Below are 26,297 nucleotides of genomic sequence, written 5' to 3' on the forward strand. Positions count from 1 at the left end.
TCTCTGTCCTCCCTTACCCTCTTCTATCTATCTATCTATCTATCTATCTATCTATCTATCTATCTATCTATCTATCTATCTATCTATCTATCTATCTATCTATCTATCTATCTATCTATCTATCTATCTATCTATCTATCTATCTATCTATCTATCTATCTATCTATCTATCTATCTATCTATCTATCTATCTATCTCTCCCCTCTCTCTCCCTATTTCACTCTCCCGCTCTCTCTCTCTTTCCATCTCTCTCTCCCTCTCCCCCCTCTCTCTCGCTCTCTCCAACTCTCTCTCCCTTTCTCTTTCTCTCCCCCTCTCTCTCCTTCCCTCTCTCTCTTTCTCTCCATCTCTCTCTATCCCCCTCTTTTTCTTCCCACCAACCCCTCTCTCTGTCCCTCTCCTCAGCTGCAGTCTCTACTGCGGGTGAACGTGTCCCAAGTAGAGGTGGATGAGTGTGTGTACACAGACTGCAGGCCGGGTGGCGGCTGCTCCACACAGCTCAGCGTCAGTGACACACCCACCCTGGTCGATGCCGGGAACATAGCACTGGTGTCTGTGACGATGATGTCCTCTGCCCGGTGTGGCTGCTCTGCCAGGGACCGGGTCCATCAAGCTTGTTCCTCCTACCTCACAAACCCCTGCTTCAATGGAGGCACCTGCATGGATACCCTCAGTGGGTACAGGTGAGCAGAGAGCAGGGACCAAAGCAATACCATCACCTGAGGACTATGTGAACTGGGTTTTGTTCATTAGGGCACATCGCAGCAGAAAACACAAATAAGAGTGTCTTATTGGACACGTGCAGATAGTTCCTCATTTTTTCACTCTATTTCGGACCTTTTTCTTCCACTTTAACTCTACCGAACACGATCGTATCCTGTCTTTATTGTAATTAATTTATTACACAAGATAAAGATCCTTCCATCAGAGACAATTGAGAGATAATTAAGAGAAGGTGATAGAAATAGTCAGGAGGAAATCTAGACACAGATGGTGATGTGGAGAAAATTATACCATAATCAGAAATAACACCAATCTGAATAAATTAGAGAAGAAGAATGACAATACATTCAGGGTAAAAAAATCTATAGTTTGATGATAAATTGCCTCATAATTATATACTAGAGCCTTGAATGCTAAGCATATAAAGCAGCCAGAAATCCATTTAAAAAAAGTACAAGGCCCCAAGTGGGTGTATCACAGAGGAAATAGCATGGAGCTAATTTGATGATGAGAATTGGTAGGATTTAAGAAATGTGGGCCAGTGAGATTACAACAAGCACTACACACCCCTCTCCCAAGTGCTGACACCTTTTCAGAATCCCACTTAATACCATTTACATGAGCATGTAAAGTTAAATAAAGCAAACAGACGTCTGCCTTAAGACCTTAGAACATGACGATCACACTCATGGGGTGTGTCCCAGAGCCCTATGGCACTAGTCAAAAGCATGCTGCAGTCTGCAGTCTTGTGAGAGAGCCCTTGTCAGAATATAGATGCTGCTATATAACCCAATGTGTATTCAGAATGTGTGAGAAAAATCAAATTTTAGGCCAATCCCATGTCGAGAGAGCTTAATAGCCAGTCTGAGACATTGGCCTTATCAGATCGTGTCAGTCAGAGGAAGAAACATGCCCTGTGCTCTGGAGTCTGGATTGGCATTGCTCTCTGGAGTCACATTGGGAAGGTCTGTTATGTGTGTGTGTATATGTATGTGTGTGTGTACGTGTGTACGTGTATGTATGTGTAGGCACAAACATGTGTGCATGCTTTCTCCATGTATGTATGTGTGTGTACATACAGTGCCTTGCGAAAGTATTCGGCCCCCTTGAACTTTGCGACCTTTTGCCACATTTCAGGCTTCAAACATAAAGATATAAAACTGTATTTTTTTGTGAAGAATCAACAACAAGTGGGACACAATCATGAAGTGGAAGGACATTTATTGGATATTTCAAACTTTTTTAACAAATCAAAAACTGAAAAATTGGGCGTGCAAAATTATTCAGCCCCTTTACTTTCAGTGCAGCAAACTCTCTCCAGAAGTTCAGTGAGGATCTCTGAATGATCCAATGTTGACCTAAATGACTAATGATGATAAATACAATCCACCTGTGTGTAATCAAGTCTCCGTATAAATGCACCTGCACTGTGATAGTCTCAGAGGTCCGTTAAAAGCGCAGAGAGCATCATGAAGAACAAGGAACACACCAGGCAGGTCCGAGATACTGTTGTGAAGAAGTTTAAAGCCGGATTTGGATACAAAAAGATTTCCCAAGCTTTAAACATCACAAGGAGCACTGTGTAAGCGATAATATTGAAATGGAAGGAGTATCAGACCACTGCAAATCTACCAAGACCTGGCCGTCCCTCTAAACTTTCAGCTCATACAAGGAGAAGACTGATCAGAGATGCAGCCAAGAGGCCCATGATCACTCTGGATGAACTGCAGAGATCTACAGCTGAGGTGGGAGACTCTGTCCATAGGACAACAATCAGTCGTATATTGTACAAATCTGGCCTTTATGGAAGAGTGGCAAGAAGAAAGCCATTTCTTAAAGATATCCATAAAAAGTGTCGTAACCTCTTGATCTACACATCCCGGATCCGGTATCGTGACTACAGGCTCAGCTCATTACCATAACGCAAAATGCGAAAAAATATTCTTAGAAATATTTAACCTCCACACCTATACAAGTCCAATAGCTCAAATGAAAGATAAACACCTTGTTCATCTACCCAGCAAGTCAGATTTCTAAAATGTTTTACGGCGAAAACACACCACACATTTATATTAGACCACCACCGAAACAAAAGACAAGAGGCGGCCATTTTGTCCCAGAAAATATAAAATTATAAAAGCAGGATTAAAAAATAAATCATTCACTAACCTTTTGAAAATCTTCATCAGATGACAGTAATAGGACATGTTACACAGTACATTTTTTTTTTTTCAATAATATGCTATTTATATCCATAAATCTCTGTTTACAATGACGGCATGTTCACAAAATGCTACTCAAATGTCCGGAAAAATGATGATAGCTCCGACAGATAACGTCAGATAACAAGCAATACACATGACTAAATATACATGTTCTACATATAGTTACAAAGATACACTTCTTCTTAATGCAACCGCTGTGTTACATTTATTTTTAACGTTACAGAATTTGTTCACTAGGCTATAATATGAGGCGGCGCTCAGATATTAGCAGTATGTCTCCTCTACGTTTGGAGAGCACAGAAACCCAAAATTAACCACATAAATATTCCCTTACCTTTGATGTTCTTCGATGAGAAGACGTGGAAGGAGTTATACTTACCCAATACATCGTTTGGTTTCAAGTTGTGTGTCTCTGTATTAGCATATGCCAACAGCTTCAGCTGAAATGCACCCAAAATGACTTCTGGTCCCGCACTCTTGCGCATCAAAACTTCAAAATTACATATTATATGTCGACTAAACTGGTCAAACTAAGTGCAGAATCGAGCTTTAGGATGTTTTAATCATGTAAAACAAAGATCAGCGCGAACAGACAAACCGACGTCAATTGGTGTTTCATGGAAAAAGAGACCGACGCGCGCAATAGAGTGCATGTATTTTCGCGTGACCCGAATGTTTTAGCCCGCCAAAGGACGAGGGCCGCGAGATTCTCACAAAGAACGCATCATTTGAAAGCAGACATCGCGCTGAACACATAGAAACTGTTCCTGGATCCGTAGCTGGTTGGGAAGGGTGGGGGCGATGACGTCAAAGTTGTCCCAACTTTTCTGTTGCCAAGAGGGTGTTTGGAAGAAAGGCTGCCCTGGGAGTTCTGCTTTACATACAGATATAATTTAAACGGTTTTAGAAACTTTAGAGTGTTTTCTATTCAATAATAATTATTATATGCATATATTAGCAATTTTGGGAAAAAATATTTTCAGTTTACTATGGGCACGCACTTCCTCCAAAGGGGGCAGTATTCAGCCCTAGCCTTAACTAGTTTGCCACAAGCCACCTGGGAGACACACCAAACATGTGGAAGAAGGTGCTCTGGTCAGATGAAACCAAAATGTAACTTTTTGGCAACAATGCAAAACGTTATGTTTGGCGTAAAAGCAACAATGCGCATCACCCTGAAAACACCATCCCCACTGTCAAACATGGTGGTGGCAGCATCATCAATAATTTACGGCTAGTAGGTATGCAGATTCACTAGAGGAGGCATACAATAAAGAAGTGGCGGAATAACGTGAAGAAGTGGAGGAATAGCATGAAGAAGTGGAGGAACAGCATGAAGCAGTGGAGGAATAACATGAAGAAGTGGAGGAAAAGCATGAAGAAGTGGAGGAATAACATGAAGAAGTGGAGGAATAACATGAAGAAGTGGCAGAATAACATGAAGAAGTGGCGGAATAACATGAAGAAGTGGAGGAATAGCATGAAGAAATGGAGGAATAGCATGAAGAAATGGAGGAATAGCATGAAGAAGTGGAGGAATAGCATGAAGAAGTGGAGGAATAGCATGAAGAAATGGAGGAATAGCATGAAGAAGTGGAGGAATAGCATGAAGAAGTGGAGGAATAGCATTAAGAAGTGGAGGAATAGCATGAAGAAGTGGAGGAATAGCATGAAGAAGTGGAGGAATAGCATGAAGAAGTGGAGGAATAGCATGAAGAAGTGGAGGAATAGCATGAAGAAGTGGAGGAATAACATGAAGAAGTGGAGGAATAGCATGAAGAAGTGGAGGAATAGCATGAAGAAGTGGAGGAATAGCATGAAGAATTGGAGGAATAGCATGAAGAAGTGGAGGAATAGCATGAAGAAGTGGAGGAATCAGCCATTTCACCCGTGATACAAGTCAGTATTCGACGTCCTTCCAGAGACTGAAAAACAGCTTCTATCTCAAGGCCATCAGACTGTTAAATAGCCATCACTAGCCGGCCTCCACCCAGTACCCTGTCCTGAACCTAGTCACTGTCACTAGCCCGCTACCAGCCCGCTACCACCCCGCTGGCCTGTGTACATAGACTTGGAATCACTGGTAACTTTAATAATGGAACACTGGTCTTTAATAATGTTAATAATGTTTACATATTGTTTTACTAATTTCATACTGTATCCCTTATTCTAGTCAATGCCATCCTATTCAACTATTGCTGTATATATACACTATTCTATCTTATGTATTCTACAGATACACTAAATATTCTATCCACATACTGTCCATAATGTCTATACATCCCATCACACATTGTCCATAATGTCTATACATCCCATCACATACTGTACATAATGTATATACATCCCATCACATACTGTACATAATATCTATACATCCCATCACATACTGTCCATAATGTCTATACATCCCATTACACACTGTCCATAATGTCTATACATCCCATAACACACTGTCCATCATGTCTATACATCCCATAACACACTGTCCATAATGTCTATACATCCCATAACATATATACCAGTCAAAAGTTTGGACATACCTACTCATTCAAGGATTTTTCTTTATGTTTACTATTTTCTACATGTAGAATAATACTGAAAACATCAAAACTATGAAATAACACATATGGAATCATGTAGTAACCAAATAATTGTTAAACAAATCAAAATATATTTTAGATTTTTCAAAGTAGCCCCCCTTTGCCTTGATGACAGCTTTGCACACTCTTGGCATTCTCTCAACCAGCTTCACCTGGAATGCTTTTCCAACGATCTTGAAGGAGTTCTCACATATACTGAGCTATTGTTGGCTGCTTTTCCTTCACTCGGCGGTATCAGAACTCAGGATAAGACCCAGATGCAGGCAGCTAGTCACGGATGTTTATTGGCAAAAAAACAGGTCAAAGGCAGAGGTCTGTAATCCAGGGCAGAGTCAATAAGGTACAGAACAGCAGGCAGGCTCAAGGTCAGGACAGGCAGAGTTCCGGAAACGGGTCAAAGTCAGGCAGGTACAGAACGGCAGGCAGGCTCGGGGTCAGGGCAGGCAGAATGGTCAGAACCGGTGAAACGCGGAAACAGAACTTGAGAAAGTAGGGAGACAGGAAAACACTCTGGTAAGACCTGACAAGACAAGAACTGGCAACAGACAAACACAGGTATAAATACACTGGGGATAATGAAGAAGATTGGCGACACCTGGAGGGGTGTGGAGACAAGTACAAAGACAGGTGAAACAGATCTGGGTGTGACAGGCGGTCCAACTCATCCCAAATCATCTCAATTGGGTTGAGGTCGGGTGATTGTGGAGGCCAGGTCATCTGATGCAGCACTCCATCACTCTCCTTCTTGGTTAAATAGCCTTTACACAGCCTGGATGTGTTGGGTCATTGTCCTGTTGAAAAACAAATTATAGTCCTAATAAGCACAAACCAGATGGGATGGCATATAGCTGCAGAATGCTGTGGTAGCCATGCTGGTTTCATAGTTTTGATGTCTTCACTATTATTCTACAATGTGGTAAATAGTAAAAATAAAGAAAAACACTTGAAAGAGTAGGTGTGTCCAAACCTTTGACTGGTAAATGTTATTCAATCATTGCACCAACGCTGTTCGAGTGCGTCAATGAGTGTTTGTGTAGCCAGGCGCTAAAATAGAACTTGGTTCTATTTGTGACGCTTGAACACTGCAAGTCCCGCCTCTCCCATCTCCTCATTGGTTTTTAGGAGCATATACCCACTTGCCATCTCCCCATTGGTTTTTAGGAGCACATACCCACATTGGTGATTTAAAGAGGAACTTAGGTCCACACTCCAGGCCAGTTGGTAGTGGTAATGCACCTTAAAGTTGGTTGCCAACCACCATATAAAGTCCAAAGTAGAAGAAGAAGCCTGAAGGAGGGGAGATTACTAGAAACTAATTTGGTGCACCCTTTTATCCGTGGATTAATTGTCGGAGTACAGGACCTTACCTTAATTTCAGGTAAAATAAGAACCCAATGTTTAGATCCCAAGACAAATTAGCTAGCGATAGCTAGCTAGCTAGCTAAATTACCATAAATGTTTAATGTTTTTCGACTTGTCCCCAAATTAATATAGTTGGTTCACTTAAGCATTTGGAGCTAAACATTAAACACTTCGAAATTTAAAGCTTGCAACAACTTCGAAATTTGATGTTTGAGAGAAAATGTATGAACGTCTAATTCTAGAGCTAGTTGGGAGGAATACCATGAAGAAGTGGAGGAATAGCATGAAAAAGCGGAGGAATAGCATGAAGAAGTGGAGGAATAGCATGAAGAAGTGGAGGAATAGGAAGAAGTGGAGGAATAGCATGAAGTGGAGGAATAGCATGAAGTGGAGGAATAGCATGAAGAAGTGGAGGAATAACATGAAGTGGAGGAATAGCATGAAGAAGTGGAGGAATAACATGAAGTGGAGGAATAGCATGAAGAAGTGGAGGAATAGCATGAAGAAGTGGAGGAATAGCATGAAGAAGTGGAGGAATAACATGAAGAAGTGGAGGAATAGCATGAAGAAGTGAAGGAATAGCATGAAGAAGTGGAGGAATAACATGAAGAAGTGGAGGAATAGCATGAAGAAGTGGAGGAATAGCATAAAGAAGTGGAGGAATAGCATGAAGAAGTGGAGGAATAGCATGAAGAAGTGGAGGAATAGCATGAAGAAGTGGAGGAATAGCATGAAGAAGTGGAGGAATAACATGAAGTGGAGGAATAGCATGAAGAAGTGGAGGAATAGCATGAAGAAGTGGAGGAATAGCATGAAGAAGTGGAGGAATAACATGAAGAAGTGGAGGAATAACATGAAGAAGTGGAGGAATAACATGAAGAAGTGGAGGAATAGCATGAAGAAGTGGAGGAATAGCATGAAGAAGTGGAGGAATAGCATGAAGAAGTGGAGGAATAGCATGAAGAAGTGGAGGAATAGCATGAAGAAGTGGAGGAATAACATGAAGAAGTGGAGGAATAACATGAAGAAGTGGAGGAATAACATGAAGAAGTGGAGGAATAACATGAAGAAGTGGAGGAATAGCATGAAGAAGCACTCTAGCTGATTTATCGGCAATTACTTCTCCTTTCCCTTCCTTTGCCTTGATTACAGACTCGAGCTCTTCTATGGACCACTGCTAGCTTAACACACACATACACTTCACCATGCCAGGGAATCTGCACAGCAGAGTAATGGGTCGGAAACAAGGAGATATTGAGAATCAGTGATACTGTAGGGTACCTAGATAAGTATTAATCATGTTCGAACAAAACGATCGGATGTGCTGCTGAGCGGTTGTAAGGGATTTTTCAGCAACAAAGCCTGTGTTGAGGCTCACAGGCTGAACAATGTGATAAGGATATCTAATGTATTAAATGCAGTATTTTCATATGTACTTGATGTGTTTCATGCCTAATGCACTAGCAGCTACTGTATGTGGTGTGTTTTATTAGTCCTATTCTCCTGTCTGTTGTCATTTATAAACATAGTCACATCCCACAGCACTTTACACAGAGATATATGACAGTAGAGACAGACCCATCATAATGTTTCAATAGGGAAAAAATCACTGTTAATGTTCTCTGGGCTGCTTTTGTTTCATGCCACCACAGGTGCCAGTGCCCACCGCAGCATGAGGGTCCTGAATGCCAGCAGACAAGGCGACGTTTCCTTGGCAACGGCTATGCCTGGTTTCCTCCCATAAGGCCGTGCTTTGATAGCCATCTTTCCCTGGAGTTCATCACAGAGGCTGAGGATGGCCTGCTACTCTACAGCGGGCCCCTGGCCACCCTGCAGCCTGGAGACCCAGAAGACTACATGGCTATAGGTAGGGTAATGTGTTACCCACCCAGGATTTGAACACGGGTCATGAAGATCACAAAAGCCCTTTGAGCTAAAGCCTAGGCATTAACTGGAAGCTACTGTAACTCTGGATTTTAGGTCTCAGGCAAGGTTACTCATCATCTTGGGATTTGAACTTGGGTCGTCTGCGTGCCTCAATATGACACGTTAGCCCGCTGAGCTAAGCGATGGGCATTAGCTTACTTGTTTTTTCGGGGGGATATAAGCAAGGTTATTCATCAGGCTAGTATGGTTTAACAAACCACCTCTGTTGCACAATGGCAAATGTATACTGTCGCTGCTTCCAAGTCCAACCAAGGTGCATGAATTGAATAACAAACTGGATGTGTGGGAGATATTCAGCATGATTTGCATTTATTGGGTTGCTTAGTCATACAGCCCATACAGAGTCAAGCCACTCAAACTAAAACAATGTAGCCTTGTTTATTGATTGACTTTTTCATCATTGTAGACAAAAATAATGGTCCATACCTTTGGAATGAACTGTATATATACAGTTTCATTGAATGTATGTACATTTGTATGTATTTACTATTTGACACGGAACAACATCCCTCTAAGAGTATCAGAAGAGCATCCTACACCACTGTTGAACTTTGACCCTTTAAGTCTGTAGGTGGAATTGCATGTTGATGATGCTGATATTGATGACCTCTCTTTTCCCTTCAGAGCTGATTGGTGGAACACCCAGTCTGAAGATCAACCACGGGTCTGGGACCCTGGTCCTGCAGTTGCAGGGCAACATGGTTGTGTCTGACAAACGCTGGCACCGACTGGATGTTAGAAGCAACAGTAAAGTAAATGGACTATTAGATGACTGTATTCAACACATTCTTTCATGTTTGTGTGTGTGTTGTGTGTTGTGTGAGTACGCGCAGACACAGAAACACACACACAGACACATGTTCTTAACCTTGCTCCTGTTTTCAGGATGTGCATTTCACCTTGGACCGCTGCTCCAGTGCTATCGTTATGGAAACTGAGGGTGTGGACAGCTGGGCCATGACTGAGGACCGCTCCTCCTGTGAGGTCAGAGGAGTCACGCCTAATAGGGACAGGTAATGTCCTCCACAGAACCCCGCCCCTTGGGATGTCGCACCAATCACACCTGCTAGCCAGCCAAGGCATTGTGGATGGACACAATGATTCCTCTGAAAAGCATAACAAAAACGAATAACCTCTATCCATCCATGATTATCTGTGATCACGGTAGCATCCACATTCATGTAGAAGTGTTCAGAAACATATTATATTCTTATATACAGTAAAAGTGATTTCAAAATGACACATTACAATATTTACAATTCATTTATATTGGGCGCAACATAATCTAAAACAAACCAAAATAAACTGTAAATGCATCCAACAAGTATGTAGTCACCAGCTTGATGGAATCATTCTCTCAACCAGCTTCACCTGAAATGCTTTTCCGACGGCCTTGAATGAGTTTCCCCATGCTGAGCACTTGTTGGCTGCTTTTCTTTCACTCTGCTGTCCAACTCACCCAAACAATCTCAATTGGGTTGAGGATGTGTGATTGTGGAGGCCAGGTCATCTGATGCAGCTCTCCATCACTCTCCTTCTTGGTCAATTAGCCCTTACACAGCCTGGAGGTGTGTTGGGTCATTGTCCTGTTGACCAACAAACTATAGTCCTACTAAGCGCAAACCAGATGGGATGGTGTATCACTGCAGAATGCAGCGGTTTCCATGCTGGTTAAATGTGCCTTGAACTCAAAATAAATCACAGACGGTGTCACCAGCAAAGCACCCCACACCATCACACCTCCTCCTCCATGCTTCACAGTGGGAACCACACATTCAGAGATCATCCATTCATCACAAAGACACAGCGGTTGGAACCAAAAATCTCAAATTTGGACTCATCAGACCAAATGACATTTTTCCACCAGTCTAATGTTCATTGCTCGTGTTTCTTATCCCAAGCAAGTCTCTTCTTATTATTGGTGTCCTTTAGTCGTGGTTTCTTTTCAGCAATTCAACCATAAAGGCCTGATTCACGCAGTCTCCTCTGAACAGTTGATGTTGAGATGTTTCTGTTACTTGAATTCTGTGAAGCATTTATTTGGGCTGCAATCTGAGATGCAGTTAACTCTAATGCACTTATCCTCTGCAGCAGAGGTAACTCTGCGTCTTCCTTTCCTGTGGCGGTCCTCATGAGAGCCAGTTTCATCACGGGGCTTGATGGTTTTTGCGACTGCACTTGAAGAAAGTTTCAAAGTTATTGACATTTTCTGGATTGACCGACCTTCATGTCTTAAAGTAATGATGGACTGTCGTTTCTCTTTGCTTATTTGAGCTGTTCTTGCCATAATATGGACTTGGTGTTTTACCAAATAGGGCTATCTTCTGTATACCGCCCCTACATTGTCACAACACAACTGATTGGCTCAAGCGCATTAAGAAGGAAAGAAATTCCACAAATGAACTTTTAACAAGGCACACCTGTTAATTAAAATGCATTCCAGGTGACTACCTCATGAAGCTGGTTGAGAGAATGCCAAGAGTGTGCAAAGCTGTCAAGGCAAAGGGTGGCTACTTTGAAGAATCTCAAATATAAAATATATTTTGATTTGTTTAACACTTTTTGGGTTATTACATGATTCCATGTGTGTTATTTCATAGTTTTGATGTCTTGATGAGTAGGTGTGTCCAAACCTTTGACTGGTACTGTAAGTTCATTTGCCCGAATACTTATGGCACCTTCAAATATGGGGACAAGAACATAAAGTGCATTCATTTCTAAACGGTAAAACCGATATGTATGAAAATACCCTCAAACAAAAAGTGACATTCTGTACTTTCGCCTCATATGAAACATTTGATCTCAAAATCCAAAATGCTGAGTATAGAGCCCAAAAAAACCATTTGAGCTTCACTGTCCAAATAAATACGCAGGTGAGTGTATATCATATGTATATTGCGAATAAACAAACGTAAACTTGAAGGATAGATAGCTGGATGGACGGATGGAATGGTCAGACATTGACAGTGAAATGTTTTCCTCCACAGGTACCTGAATGTGAGTCAGGTGTTGCAGCTAGGTGGGGTCAACGAGAACATGTCATATGAGTATCCCCAGCTACAGCAAAAGCACTTCAATGGTTGTCTGCGCAACCTGGTTGTGGACAGTAAGGTAAGACACAAAAGTCTACAGCTCTGCCCTAACACCCTAACAAGAAAATAGTCTACCTCTCTAACTCCATCTTGGCTCTAAACATTCCAGTTTTATTTATTTTCTCACACCTTGGTCTGTTTGGTTGACTCGCTGGAAGATGTTTTTAAAAACGGGAGTTCAAGAGGAATGTAAATGTGAGCTCAAGGCTAAACTGGGAGTATCTTCTGAATGCTGATGTCTCTGTCATCACATTCCACTTTAGTCAGACTATATCAGTGCTGTCAGACAGGTTACATGTACTGGTGCAATGTATTCTCCTTCAAGTTCTTTCTCTCATTTATGCCCATGATCTTTGCACCTCTCTACTTTAGGCTTCAGAAAAGGATGTATTGTGCATTACTGAAGATACACCTAAAATATCATGCCATCTCTCTCTCCCTTATTCTTTTCTCTCTCTCGCCCTCAATTTGTATCTTTTTTCTCTTCCTCTCTCTTCCTCTCTCTCCCTCCACATATCTCTCTCGCCTTCCCTCATTGCCCCCCCCCCCTCTCTCTTCCCTCTGCTCCAGCTCTATGACCTTGGCTCTCCCTCGGCATCCTCCAGCACTGCCCCAGGCTGCTCTCTGACTGATGGGAACTGTATGAACATGGGTGTACCAGTCTGTGGCGCCAGGGGGCACTGTAATGGGAAGTGGGACTCCTTCAGCTGCCAGTGTGGGCCCGGGTACACAGGGATCCACTGTGAAGATGGTATGTCTTTAGAGAATTAACAGTCAGATTATAACAGGTGTTGTTTCTGGGTATCATGAGGTGGAGTGGACTGCATTGCATAGCAGAGTCCTAATATGATCTAAACGACATACAGTTGAAGTCGGATGTTTACATACACTTAAGTCTACTGTGTGCATGACACAAGTCATTTTTCTAACAATTGTTTACAGATAGTGAATTATAAGTGAAATAATCTATCACAATTCCAGTGGGTCAGAGGTTTACATACACTAAGTTGACTGTGCCTTTAAACAGCTTTGAAAATTCCAGATGAAAAAAAAATATATATATATATATATATAATTTTTTTTTTTTTTAAATGTACCCCTTTTTCTCCCCAATTTCGTAGTATCCAATTATTAGTAGTTACTATTTTGTCTTATCGCTACAACTCCCGTACGGGCTCGGGAGAGACGAAGGTCGAAAGACATGCGTCCTCCGAAACACAACCCAACCAAGCCGCAATGCTTCTTAACACAGCGCGCATCCAACCCGGAAGCCAGCCTCACCAATGTGTCGGAGGAAACACTGTGCACCTGGCGACCTTGCTTAGCGCGCACTGCGCCCGGCCCACCACAGGAGTCACTGGTGCGTGATGAGACAAGGATATCCCTACCGGCCAAACCCTCCCTAACCCGGACAACGCTAGGACAATTGTGCGTCGCCCCACGGACCTCCCGGTCGCGGCCGGCTGCGACAGAGCCGAACCAAGAGTCTCTGGTGGCACAGCTAGTGCTGCGATGCAGTGCCCTAGACCACTGCGCCACCTTGGAGGCCCTTAATTGACATCATTTGAGTCAATTGGAGGTGTACCTGTGGAAGGCCTATCTTCAAACTCAGTGCCTCTTTGCTTGACATCATGGGAAAATCAAAAAAAATCAGCCAAGCCCTCAGAAAACAAATTGTAGACCTCCACAAGTCTGGTTCAAACTTGGGAGCAATTTCCAAATGCCTGAAGGTACCACGTACAGATGAACGAGTATAAACACCATGGGACCACGCTGCTATCATACCGCTCAGGAAGGAGATGCATTCTTTATCCTAGAGATGAACGTACTTTGGTGCAAATAAATCACAGAACGACAGCAAAGGACATTGTGAAGATGCTGGAGGGAAACGTGTACAAAAGTATCTATATCCGCAGTAAAACGAGTCCTATGTCGACATAAACTGAAAGGCCACTAGGCAAGGAAGAAGCCACTGCTCCAAAACCGCCATAAAAAAGCCAGACTACAGTTTACAACTGCACATGGGGACAAAGATTGTACTTTAGGGAGAAATGTCCTCTGGTCTGATGAAACAAAAGTAGAACTGTTTGGCCATAATGACCATTGTTATCTTTGGAGGAAAAAGGGGGAGGGTTGCAAGCCGAAGAACACCATCCCAACCGTAAAGCACAGGGGTGGCAGCATCATGTTGTGGGGGTGCTTTGCTGCAGGAGGGACTGGTGCACTTCACAAAATAGATGGCATCATGAGGAAAGAAAATGATGTGGATATATTGAAGCAACATCTCAAGACATCAGTTAAAGCTTGGTCGCAAATGGATCTTCCAAATGGACAATGATCCCAAGCATACTTCCAATGTTGAGGCAAAATGGCTTAAGGACAGCAAAGTCAAGGTATTGGAGTGGCCATCACAAAGCCCTGACCTCAATCCTATAGAACATTTGTGGGCAGAACTGAAAAAGCGTGTGCGAGCAATGAGGCCTACAAACCTGACTCAGTTACACCAGCTCTATGAGGAGGAATGGGCCAAAATTCACCAAACTTATTGTGGGAAGCTTGAGGAAGGCTACCCGAAACGTACGACCCAAGTTAAACAATTTAAAGGCAATGCTACCAAATGCTGATTGAGTGTATGTAAACTTCTGTATGTAAACTTCCCACTGGGAATGTGATGAAAGAAATAAAAGCTGAAATAAATCATTCTCTCTACTATTATTCTAACATTTCACATTCTTAAAATAAAGTGGCGATCCTAACTGACCTAAGACAGGGAATTTTGACTAGGATTAAATGTCAGGAATTGTGAATCACTGAGGTTAATGGTATTTGCCTAAGGTGTATGTGTAACTTCCGACTTCAACTGTAGCTCTGAAGGTTTAGAGCTCTTGTTAGCTTCAAGATGTAACTATTTTTATATTATCCTATCTTTTGGAATGTAAAATTGTCTGAAGGCTTTACATGCATGACTCACACGTAAGATGACTGTATCTGGCTCCTTTCACATGTGAATTGTCTCGTATTGTCTCCTGAGTGCATACAATAGTGGGTACACTATAATTAATTAATTGTATGTTGTATTTGAATCCCTCATGGTATCTCTATTCAACTCTTATGTTTTTCTCTCTTCAACTGACAGAAGTTCCAGAGTTTTCCTTCAATGGGAGGAGCCATGTCCAATATCAGGTGGGCTGGTCACTCCCCGCTCGTCACTCCAGCTTTCAGCTCCAGGTGCGAACCCACACCCCCAGCGGTGTCCTCCTCAGCCTCCTCTCGCAGGAGCAGAATGAATACTTACGTCTGGAGGTGAGTCTTGTATTTGTATTTCTTATGGATCCACATTAGCTGCTGCCAAGGGTCCAGCAACATAAGACAGTTTAAAATACTACATGACGTTATATTTCATAACACCTTACCCAACACATTCAGTGTGTTCCCTCAGGCCACCACTCCACCACAACATATTTACAATACAACACCCATATGCACGTGTGTGTAGAGTGCGTGTCTTATCATGTGCCTGTCTGTGTCTCTTCACAGTCCCTGCTGTTCCATCAGGTGAAACTTTATTTGTTTAAAAAAAAATCTGATTCTACTGCTTGCCTGAATTACTTGATGTGGAATAGAGATCCATGTAGTCATTGCTCTATGTAGTACTGTGACACTTCCATAGTCTGTTCTTGACTTGGGGAATGTGAAGAGACCATTGGTGGCATGTTTTGTGGGGTATGCATGGTGTTTTAATTTTTTAAAATTTAACCTTTATTTAACCAGGTAAGCTAGTTGAAAACAAGTTCTCATTTACAACTGCGATCTGGCCAAGATAAAGCAAAGCAGTGTGACACAGACAACAACACAGAGTTACACATGGAGTAAACAATAAACAAGCCAATAACACAGTAGAAAAAATAAAGTCTATATACTGTGTTTGCAAAAGGTATGAGGAGGTAGGCAATAAATAGGCCATAGGAGTGAATAATTACAATTTAGCAGATTAACACTGGAGTGATAAATGAGCATATGATGATGTGCAAGTAGAGATACTGGTGTGCAGAAAAGTAAATAAAATAAAAACAGTATGGGGATGAGGTAGGTAGATTGGGTGGGCAATTTACAGATGGACTATGTATAGCTTCAGCAATCGGTAAGCTACTCAGATAGCTGATGTTTAAAGTTGGTGAGGGAAATAAGTCTCTTCAGCGATTTTTGCAATTCGTTCCAGTCACTGGCAGCAGAGAACTGGAAGGAAAGGCGGCCAAATGAGGTGTTGGCTTTGGTGATGATCAGTGAGATATACCTGCTGGAACGTGTGCTACGGGTGGGTGTTATCATGACCAGTGAACTGAGATAAGGCAGAGCTTTACCTAGCATAGACTTATAGATAACCTGAATATGGCGATGAATATGTAGCGAGGGCCAGCCGACTAGAGCATACAGGTCGCAATGGTGGGTGGTATAAGGTGATTTGGCAACAAAACGGATGGCACTGTGGTAGACTGCATCCAGTTTGCTGAGTAGAGTATTGGAAGCTATTTTATAGATTACATCACCGAAGTCGAGGATCGGTAGGATAGTCAGTTTTACTAGGGTAAGTTTGACGGCGTGAGTGAAGAAGGCTTTGTTGCGAAATAGAAAGCCGATTCTAGAATTGATTTTGCATTGGAGATGTTTAATATGAGTCTGGAAGGAGAGTTTACAGTCTAACCAGACACCTAGGTATTTATAGTTGTCCACATATTCTAGGTCGGAACCGTCCAGGGTGGTGATGCTAGTTGGGTGGGCGGGTGCGGGTAGTGAACAGTTGAAAAGCATGCATTTGGTTTTACGAGCGTTTTAAGAGCAGTTGGAGGCCACGGAAGGAGTGTTGTATGGCATTGAAGCTCGTTTGGAGGTTAGTTAGCACAGTGTCCAAGGAAGGGCCAGAAGTCTACAGAATGGTGTCGTCTGCCTAGAGGTGGATCAGGGAATCGCCCGCAGCAAGAGCGACATCATTGATAAAAACAGAGAAAAGAGTCGGCCCGAGAATTGAACTCTGTGGTACCCCCATAGAGACTGCCAGAGGTCCGGACAACATGCCCTCCGATTTGACACACTGAACTCTGTCTACAAAGTAGTTGGTGAAGCAGTCATTAGAAAAACCAAGGCTATTGAGTCTGCCGATAAGAATATGGTTGACAGTGTCGAAAGCCTTGGCCAGGTCAATGGTCGATGAAGACGGCTGCACAGTACTGTCTTTTATCGATGGCGGTTATATCGTTTAGTACCTTGAGCGTGGCTGAGGTGAACCCGTGACCGGCTCGGAAACCGGATTGCACAGCGGAGAAGGTACGGTGGGATTTAAAATGGTCAGTGATCTGTTTATTAACCTCTTTGTGATAGGGGCAGCATTTTCACTTTTGGATAAATAGTGTGCCCAATTTCAACTTCCTGCTACTCATGCCAAGAATATAAGATATGCATATTATTAGAGAAAACACTCTGAAGTTTCTAAAACTGTTTGAATCATGTCTGTGAGTATAACAGGACTTTTTTTGCAGGCAAAACCATGAGGACTAACCATTCAGAATTATTTTTATTTTGAGGTCACGGTCTATTCAAAGAGTTTCATTGGGAAATGAGATTTCTAAGGCACTTGTTTGCAGTTCCTACCGCTTCCACTGGATGTCACAAGTCTTTGGAAATTGGTTAGGGTTATTCCTTTGTGTAATGAAGAAGTACGGCCATCTTGGATCAGGGTAACGTTATGTGTACTGTTTGAGAGTTGCGCAAGACTAGAAAAGTAGCGTTAGTTTGTGATCCTCCTGTATTGAAAACAGATAGACCCGTCTTCAATTTGATCGATTATTAACGTTTAAAAATACCTAAAGTTGTATTACAAAAGTAGTTTGAAATGTTTTGGCAAAGTTTACAGGTAACTTTTGAGATATTTCGTAGTGACGTTGCGCAAATTGGAAGCTGTTTTTTTTCTGGATCAAACGTGCCAAATAAATGGACATTTTGGATATATATGAACGGAATTAATCGAACAAAAGGACTATTTGTGATGTTTATGGGACATATTGGAGAGCCATCAAAAGAAGCTTGTCAAAGTTAAAGCATGATTTATATTTTATTTCTACGTTTTGTGTGGTTTACTGTTGTGCTATCATCAGATAATAGCTTCTTATGCTTTCGCCGAGAAGCCTTTTTTGAAATCTGACATGTTGGCTGGATTCACAACGAGTGTAGCTTTAATTTGGTATCTTACATGTGCGATTTAATGAAAGTTTGAATTTTATAGTATTCTATTTTTATTTGGCGCTCTGCATTTTCCCTGGCAATTGGCCAGGTGGGACAGCTCCCCCCCTACTTTGTGCAATTTCCGCCTGAAGACATACCCAAATCTAACAGCCTGTAGCTCAGGCACAGAACCAAGGATATGCATATTCTTGGTACCATTTGAAAGAAAACACGCTGAAGTTTGTGTAAATGTGAATTGAATGTAGGAGAATAACACACAATAGATCTGGTTTAGATAAAACAATGAAAAAAAACATACATTCTTTATTTTTATTTTTGTATCTTTAAAATGAACAAGATAAAACAAGCATTCAGATAGGATGAAGGGGACAATTTCAGTGAAAAATATAAGCGGGCAACAGTACTTGTGCAAAGTTTCAGAATGATAACTTCCAAAATGAGTGTGCTACATGACATTTATCATGAAGTCACCCAGGTGTCCCACACAAGTCGCCCAAATGTACCCAAGTGGCCAAATTGGTGAAGGTATACATTTTGAAACAAATAACTATATACAAAATACCAAAATGGTATTCTAACACACCCCGCCCCAAAAAATATTTGAGAAAAATAAATGAAAAAATAAATAAATGGGGAAAAAAATAATTATTGATTAAAAAATATGAAGAAAAAAAAAAGATATATATACATTTACAAAATAACATGGGTAACTATTTACACACTTGCAATATTTGGAAGACCCTCAGTCCTCTATCAAATCAAATCTATTTATATAGCCCCAGCCTAAAACCCCAAACAGCAAGCAATGCAGGTGTAGAAGCACGGTGGTTAGGAGAAAGTCCCTAGAGAGGCAAAAACCTAGGAAGAAACCTAGAGCGGAACCAGGTTATGAGGGGTGGCCAGTCCTCTTCTGGCTGTGGAGATCACAGTGGTTGTAGAGGGTGCAACAGGACAGCACCTTGAGTAAAAATGAACAGTTTAGGGTTCCATAGCCGCAGGCAGAACAGTTGAAACTGGAACAGAGGCAAGGCCAGGTGGACTGGGGACAGCAAGGAGTCATCATGCCAGGTAGTCCTGACGCATGGTCCTAGGGCTCAGGTCCTCCGAGAGAGAGAAAGAGAATTAGAGAGAGAGCATACTTAAATTCACACAGGACACCGGATAAGACTCGGAGTCAGTGTCACAGTGTCACTGTGAAAGAAAATGTTCAGTTAAAATAGTTTCACATATGAGCCCTGTATCAACAGGTATAATAAACAGATATATAGAGAGTTGAAGGTTGAATATATTATTATTACCTGCTAGATCTACTGTCTCTTTTATATTATGACATTTCAGCTAGATCTACTGTCTCTTTTATATTATGACATTTCAGCTAGATCTACTGTCTCTATTATATTATGACAGACCAGCTAGATCTACTGTCTTTATTATATTACAACAGACCAGCTGTATCTACTGTCTCCATTTCACTTTGGCCATTGATGTGGTCCTGCCCTCTCCTCAACAGCCTCAAATAGGCTATTTCATGTGGGTTGGGGTGGGGCGGCAGACACACGCATCTCACATTTCATGGCATTAAATGTTTATATATTGCTTCTAAAATAAATAAAAAATCACAAATAATATTTTATATTATTAATTTCAAACAAGGGCATTAGCATGATAAAAACTTACCAGTCCAAAACGATGTCCTCTCCCATTCAAAAAATATTCCTCCACAATCGCTAAATGAAGTGTCCTACAACAATCTCTGTCTCACCTTCCCAATCAATTTATTCTAAAGTTGTGTGTACATCTGTATATCTAGACTTGACTTAGTCGTCATAATGATTGCTATATAAACAGCTGAATCTGCGCGTTCACCAAACAATGCAATGCGTAATTTGTGTGTTCTCCTTCCTGTATGAAAAATCAATAGCGCATGACTCTCTTTACGCTAGAGCTTACTACATGGGTTGGTCTTGCAACACATAAACATGGCGTATTACCGTTTAGCTCAGCTCATTGGCTATCTACCCAGCTAGATTTCAAGACGATCAGTGGTCATTGGATTAAAAGACAGTCAATCAACGAAACAGCGGGCAAATCATTGGTGCACAATGATGTCATTACTTCAAATCGGTTTCTTTCAGGCAATACGTCCCACGAAATGGCCCATCAGGTTTGATTGTGTTACAAACAAACCAGTTGATTGCAGTGAAACCAAACATGACTGGAAAAGTCATGTTCTGTGTGGGTGATTTACCTGGAATGTGTCGTTGTCAAATGGAATGAGACGGAATTCACTACACAAGCGGTTCACAAAATGTTTCGTGTTAGGCTATAAAAACAACAAAAGATCATTCATTGTGTAACAATGAGCATTGGAATTGCAAACAGGTGAAGATCATCAAAGGTAAACTATTTATTTTATTGCAGTTTGTGATTTTGTTGCGCCTGTGCTGGTTGAAATAGTTGTTTTTTATGGGGCTCTATGCTCAGATAACTGCATCGTATTCTTTCGCAGTAAATCCTTTTTTGAATCTGACAACGCAGTTGGATTAGCAAGATTCTAGGCTTTCGAGACATGTGAGAAACTTGTATTTTCATGAATGTTTAATATGACTATTTATGTAGCGATCATATGATCGTATGTTGTGGAATTTCAGCCCGCTAGCGGGTTCCGTGCGCAGAGAGGTTAAGAAATGCTTATTGAAATTTCCGATTATCATGGATTTATCGGTGGTGACCGTGTTACCTAGCCTCAGTGCAGTGGACAGCTGGGAGGAGGTGCTCTTGTTCTCTGTTACGTTCCCCAGTTTCTGTGTTGTAGTTTGTATTTTAGTGTGTGTTTCAGGAGATGGCTTCCTGAATTCTCCCCAAGCAGCTGATTGGTCAGCCCCATTGATGATTGGAGCTGACCCCGCCCCCTCGTCAAGATACAGCTGTATCCGATTAGACTCCTTCTGAAGCTATATAAAAGCCAGTGATCTGTCCAGGAAAAAGATCATTGCTGGGAGGTCATTGCTGAAAGATGATTGCTGAGAGAGGAGGTTTATGGCTGAGGGTTATATCATGTTGGCTGTTGCTAACAGAGTTATTATGTGCTATGTTATTTGTTGTTGGGATCAGCTTTGGTATATGCTGTGTTTCCTGCTTGTCAGAGTTTCTTTAATGTCCTGAGTTAGTTTTTTCTCAGTTTTTGTTGTGAAGTTTGTATTGTGTTTCATTTGTTCCCAGGGGGAAGGGGAAGCTGTGCTTAGGCAAGAGGCCCGCGGGCATACATATACCCTTGGATATTCACTGTCTAGGCACACTAGGTAAGACCTGGGCGGACCACCCACTGTATTTTGGTTAGGCCACCAGGTGGTGCTAAATTAGGTAAGTAGTGGGTAGGAAGGTAAGGTAGTAGAGGGGGCTTTGAGATGTACTTTCTTTGCTTTGGTTCCATCCATCCCCGTTTCCCCATATTACCGTGTGACGGAATAAATTCAGAGTAAACGGTAAATTCTCTGCCTTTTGTCATCCTTACTCGCACCTACAGTCCATACCTCTTTCACTTCACGGAGAGTTGAGTTGTAGCAGGGTGTTACATTCCCTCTTCATAGAGGTGTGCGTAACATTCTCCATGGACTTTACAGTGTCCCAAAACTTTTTGGAGTTAGAGCTACAGGATGACAATTTCTGCTTGAAAAAGCTAGCCTTTGCTTTCCTGACTGACTGTATGTATTGGTTCCTGACTTCCCTGAACAGTTGCATATTGCGGGGACTATTCGATGCTATTGCAGTCCGCCACAGGATGTTTTTGTGCTGGTCAAGGCAGTCAGGTCTGGAGTGGATTTATCGGTGGTGACCGTGTTACCTAGCTTCAGTGCAGTGGGCAGCTGGGAGGAGGTGCTCTTGTTCTGTTACGTTCCCCAGTTTCTGTGTTGTAGTTTGTATTTTAGTGTTCTTCTGCATTTTTTTGCATTTTTTTGGAACGAGGCATGCTTATGCAAGATGGTGAGGAAATTACTTTTAAAGAATGACCAGGCATCCTCGACTGACGGGATGAGGTCAATATCCTTCCAGGATACCCGGGCCATGTCGATTAGAAAGGCCTGCTCGCAGAAGTGTTTTAGGGAGCGTTTGACAGTGATGAGGGGTGGTCGTTTCACCACAGACCCATAGCGGATACAGGCAATGAGTCAGTTATCGCTGAAATCTGTATTTGGAGGGCAAGTTGGTCAGGATAATGTCTATGAGGGTGCCCATTTTTACGGATTTAGGGTTGTACCTGGTGGGTTCCTTGATGATTTGTGTGAGATTGAGGGCATCTAGCTTAGATTGTAGGACTGCCGGGGTGTTAAGCATATCCCAGTTTAGGTCACCTAACAGAACGAACTCTGAGGCTAGATGGGGGGCAATCAATTCACAAATGGTATCTAGGGCACAGCTGGGAGCAGAGGGGGGTCAATAGCAGGTGGCAACAGTGAGAGACTTATTTCTGGAGAGATTAATTTTCAAGATTAGAAGGTCGAACTGTTTGGGTATAGACCTGGAAAGTATGACAGCACTTTGCAGGCTATCTCTGCAATAGATTGCAACTCCTCCCCCTTTGGCAGTTCTATCTTGACGGAAAATATTGTAGTTGGGTATGGAAATCTCAGAATATTTTGTGGCCTTCCTAAGCCAGGATTCAGACACGGCAAGGACATCAGGGTTGGCGGAATGTGCTAAAACAGTGAGTAAAACAAACTTAGGGAGGAGGCTTCTGATGTTGACATGAATGAAAACAAGGCTTTTTTGATCACAGAAGTCAACAAATGAGGGTGCCTGGGGACACGCAGGGCCTGGGTTTACTTTCACATCACCCGAGGAACAGAGGAGGAGTAGGATGAGGGTACGGCTGAAGGCTATCAAAACTGGTCGCCTACAGCGTTGGGGACAAAGAATGAAAGGAGCAGATTTCTGGGTGTGGTAGAATAGATTCAGGGCATAATGTGCAGACAGGGGTATGGTGGGGTGCGGGTACAGCAGAGGTAAGCCCAGGCACTGAGTGATGATGAAAGGTTGTATCTCTGGACATGCTGGTTATAATGGGTGAGGTCACCGCATGTGTGGGAGGAGGGACAAAGGAGGTATCAGAGGTATGATGAGTGGAACTAGGGGCTCCATTGTAAACTAAAGCAATGATAACTAACCTAAACAACAATATACAAGGCATATTGACATTTGAGAGAGACATACAGCTAGGCCTAAAGTAGTCGCAGGTGTTGATTGGGAGAGCTAGCTAGACAACGGGTGAGACAACAGCTGATCAGCTAAAACAACAACAACAGGTAAAATGGCGATGACTGGGCAGAGAGGGTTGGTTAACTACACACAGAGCCTGAGTTCGTGGCTGGGGCCGACAGATAAACAAAAAATAAACAGAATGGAGCAATAGATGGAACAGGGAAGCCGCGGAAGTACTCGCTACTACGCTAGCACGCGGGCAACACCGAGTTTAAAGCTAGTAGCCCGGGGCTAGTAGAAGCGTCTGCTCCGACGTCCGACAGGAGGCCGGTAGAAGGCACAGCGGATGGAGTATTCGTCGGCAGACCAGTCGTGGTGGTGCGGCGGGGCGCCGTGTCGACAAAGGTTCCAAGCCAGATGGCGAAAGAGGTATTGTAGTTGTAGTAATTTAGTTTGCTAGCCGGGAGATAAGCCTGGCTCACGGCTAAACTGGTGCTAGCTTCGGGGCAGGGGCGTTAGCCACTAAAGCCACTCGGAAGCAGCGGTGATCCGGTGCCAAGGTCCAGAGCTTACGGCAAGGATCTGGTGGAGTATATAAGAACATGGGGACGAGGTAGTTGGGTGGGCTATTTACAGATGAGCTACGTACAGGTGCAATGATCTGTAAGCTGCTCTGACTGCTGATGCTTTAAGGGAGATATGAGTCTCCAGCTTCAGTGATTTTTGTAATGTGTTCCAGTCATTGACAGCAGAGAACTGAAAGGAAAGGCAGCCAAAGGAGGAATTGGCTTTGGGGGTGACCAGTGAGATATACCTGCTGGAGTGCGTGCTACGGGTGCTGCAATGGTGACCAGTGAGCTAAGATAAGGTTTACCTAGCAGAGACTTATAGATGACCTGGAGGCAGTGGGTTTGGCGTCGGGTATGAAGCGAGGGCCAGCCAACGAGAGTATACAGTTCGCAGTGGTGGGTAGTATATGGGGCGTTGGTGACAAAACGGATGGCACTGTGATAGACTCCATCCAATTTAACCGTAGGCTTTCAACCGTAGGCTTGACTTCTTAACAGTGGAGTGAGTAATAGCAGGCTTGGAAGACAGGGTGGGTACTATATGTATGTTCGGAGTATACTTATATTGCCTTAGGGTTGTTTTGAGATGTGCCTATGGAACATTACAGAACAGTTTTCAGGGTTATTTCAGTGTCTAGTGTCTACTGTCTCGTGATAAGCACATCTCTCCTTCAGTATTAGGGTATAGGAAAGTGGGTAGCTGTTATTAGTTGGACGTAAGAGCTGTCTTCAGTGGAAAGAGCCAATTCTGTCTTTTCTCCTTCAAGCTATTATTGAGAGCTTTTTCAGTGGATTGCTCGAATTTTCAGTGGATTGCTCGAATTGTGTACTGTTTGAACTTGAAAACATGAAGTGGCATTTTCAATTAGTGTCTGCTACTTCCTAAAGCTCTTCTCTGTCTGGCTTTGCCAGGAAAATAGAACATTTTCTGAGTGTGAATGCCATTTCTGTGGAGATAGGATGTTGGGGTTCAATGGTTGTAGGAGCTTTTGGCCTCTGAGTGACAGTGTGTCCACAACACCTGGCAGGAGACTGCTCGGCTAGCGTCTGTCACGCAAGAACACCTACCCAAACAGGTCAGCTGTTTCCACTGCTCTATCCTACTATTGCTTCCTCGTGACAAACATATCTCTCCAACAGCTTGTTGGTGTCAGAGAGAGCACCAACATGCAGTCTCACTGCTGTAGCACTGCTATTGCTCCTCTTGGAATATCTGAGTCAGTGTAGCAGCAACCCCCCTCTACCCTTCTCTGCCTACCAGCCCCATATATCAAAAACTTGGGACTATAAGGTTCTGTCTGCAAAATAATGATTCTGAGATAATTGGCTTTAAAGTTCCAAACCCTAATTGGTTTGAATGGAGTCAGCAATTTTTGTCTTGTATTCTTTTGAACTTAACAACATGAATTTGGGTATTTAGAGTACTATATAGGTAGAGATCATTGAACAGAAGAAGGCTATATCAATAATAACATTTTGACAAAAATGTATTTATCTTTGAGTCGGCGTTGAGTCGGCGAACTGTTTAAAAATGCTAGTTTTCTGGCAAAAGCAGCATACTCTGTCTGAAGCATTTGTTTAGGAAAGCATCAGAGCTCTCTGATAGACACTTGAGTGTGGATCCTGACAACAAGACCAATTTACATGGCTGTCTCTCAGAATCTCAGCCTGCTTGCTCTGATGGGTAAGAAGGGGTGGAAATGGAGGATGATGCTCATGCTGAATGAATAACTAGACATTAACAAGGTTACCGGGGACTGTCGAGTTTTAGGTCTCTGAAACATTTTCTACTTCCTGTTGATGTGTCTTTATCTTTACATAATGGCATCCTTCAACGTGTTTTTAAAACCCACAGGGTTGCTTTATTTTGTTGAGTGTTAGTGTAAAGGTGTAAATCAATGCTTATAACCCTCATCGCTTATTAAGAGGCTTTTTATTTATTTTCCTAGCCGGTGTTTTATAAGTCAAATAGAAAGGTTTACTCTATAAAATATTGTCAGGTTTTCCTTTGCAGTGAAATGTTTGCATGGTCGGATTCTGTTCAAAGTTGGATCCATTGAGTTCATTGTCTTTTGTTTGCTTAGGCTGCCCGGGGGGGTCCATAGGGGTCCGGGGGGGGAATAGAATGTTGGCATTATGATCTGATGACAATGCTGAGGGAGCAATAGTTAAAACAAGCTGTGCTATATTGCTGCATAATTCAATACTGTGTTTTAATATATCTCTGCTCCACAGTTTCCAATTAGGGGGTGGACATGTACAAACTGCAGTTGTAGCAGCCAGCAGCCCCCCTCAGCCCTATTTCCAGCGCAGTGTGTTTGCTCAGCCTTAGCTGCTGTG

General features: G+C 42.5%; 1 protein-coding gene across 1 annotated transcript in view; it reads left to right on the forward strand.

Moving 5' to 3' along the window:
* Nucleotides 1-26,297, forward strand: part of LOC112219000 (neural-cadherin-like) — a 100,735-nt gene that overhangs the window by 60,627 nt on the left and 13,811 nt on the right. Inside the window, exons 22-28 of the mRNA XM_042301174.1 lie at nucleotides 406-683; nucleotides 8,566-8,780; nucleotides 9,485-9,612; nucleotides 9,746-9,873; nucleotides 11,848-11,971; nucleotides 12,523-12,703; nucleotides 15,089-15,255. Of these exons, the coding sequence (XP_042157108.1) occupies nucleotides 406-683; nucleotides 8,566-8,780; nucleotides 9,485-9,612; nucleotides 9,746-9,873; nucleotides 11,848-11,971; nucleotides 12,523-12,703; nucleotides 15,089-15,255 (1,221 nt within the window). The remainder of the gene's footprint in view (nucleotides 1-405; nucleotides 684-8,565; nucleotides 8,781-9,484; nucleotides 9,613-9,745; nucleotides 9,874-11,847; nucleotides 11,972-12,522; nucleotides 12,704-15,088; nucleotides 15,256-26,297) is intronic.

The sequence above is a fragment of the Oncorhynchus tshawytscha genome, linkage group LG19 (genome assembly GCF_018296145.1).
Source record: "Oncorhynchus tshawytscha isolate Ot180627B linkage group LG19, Otsh_v2.0, whole genome shotgun sequence".
Taxonomy (NCBI): Eukaryota; Metazoa; Chordata; class Actinopteri; order Salmoniformes; family Salmonidae; genus Oncorhynchus; species Oncorhynchus tshawytscha.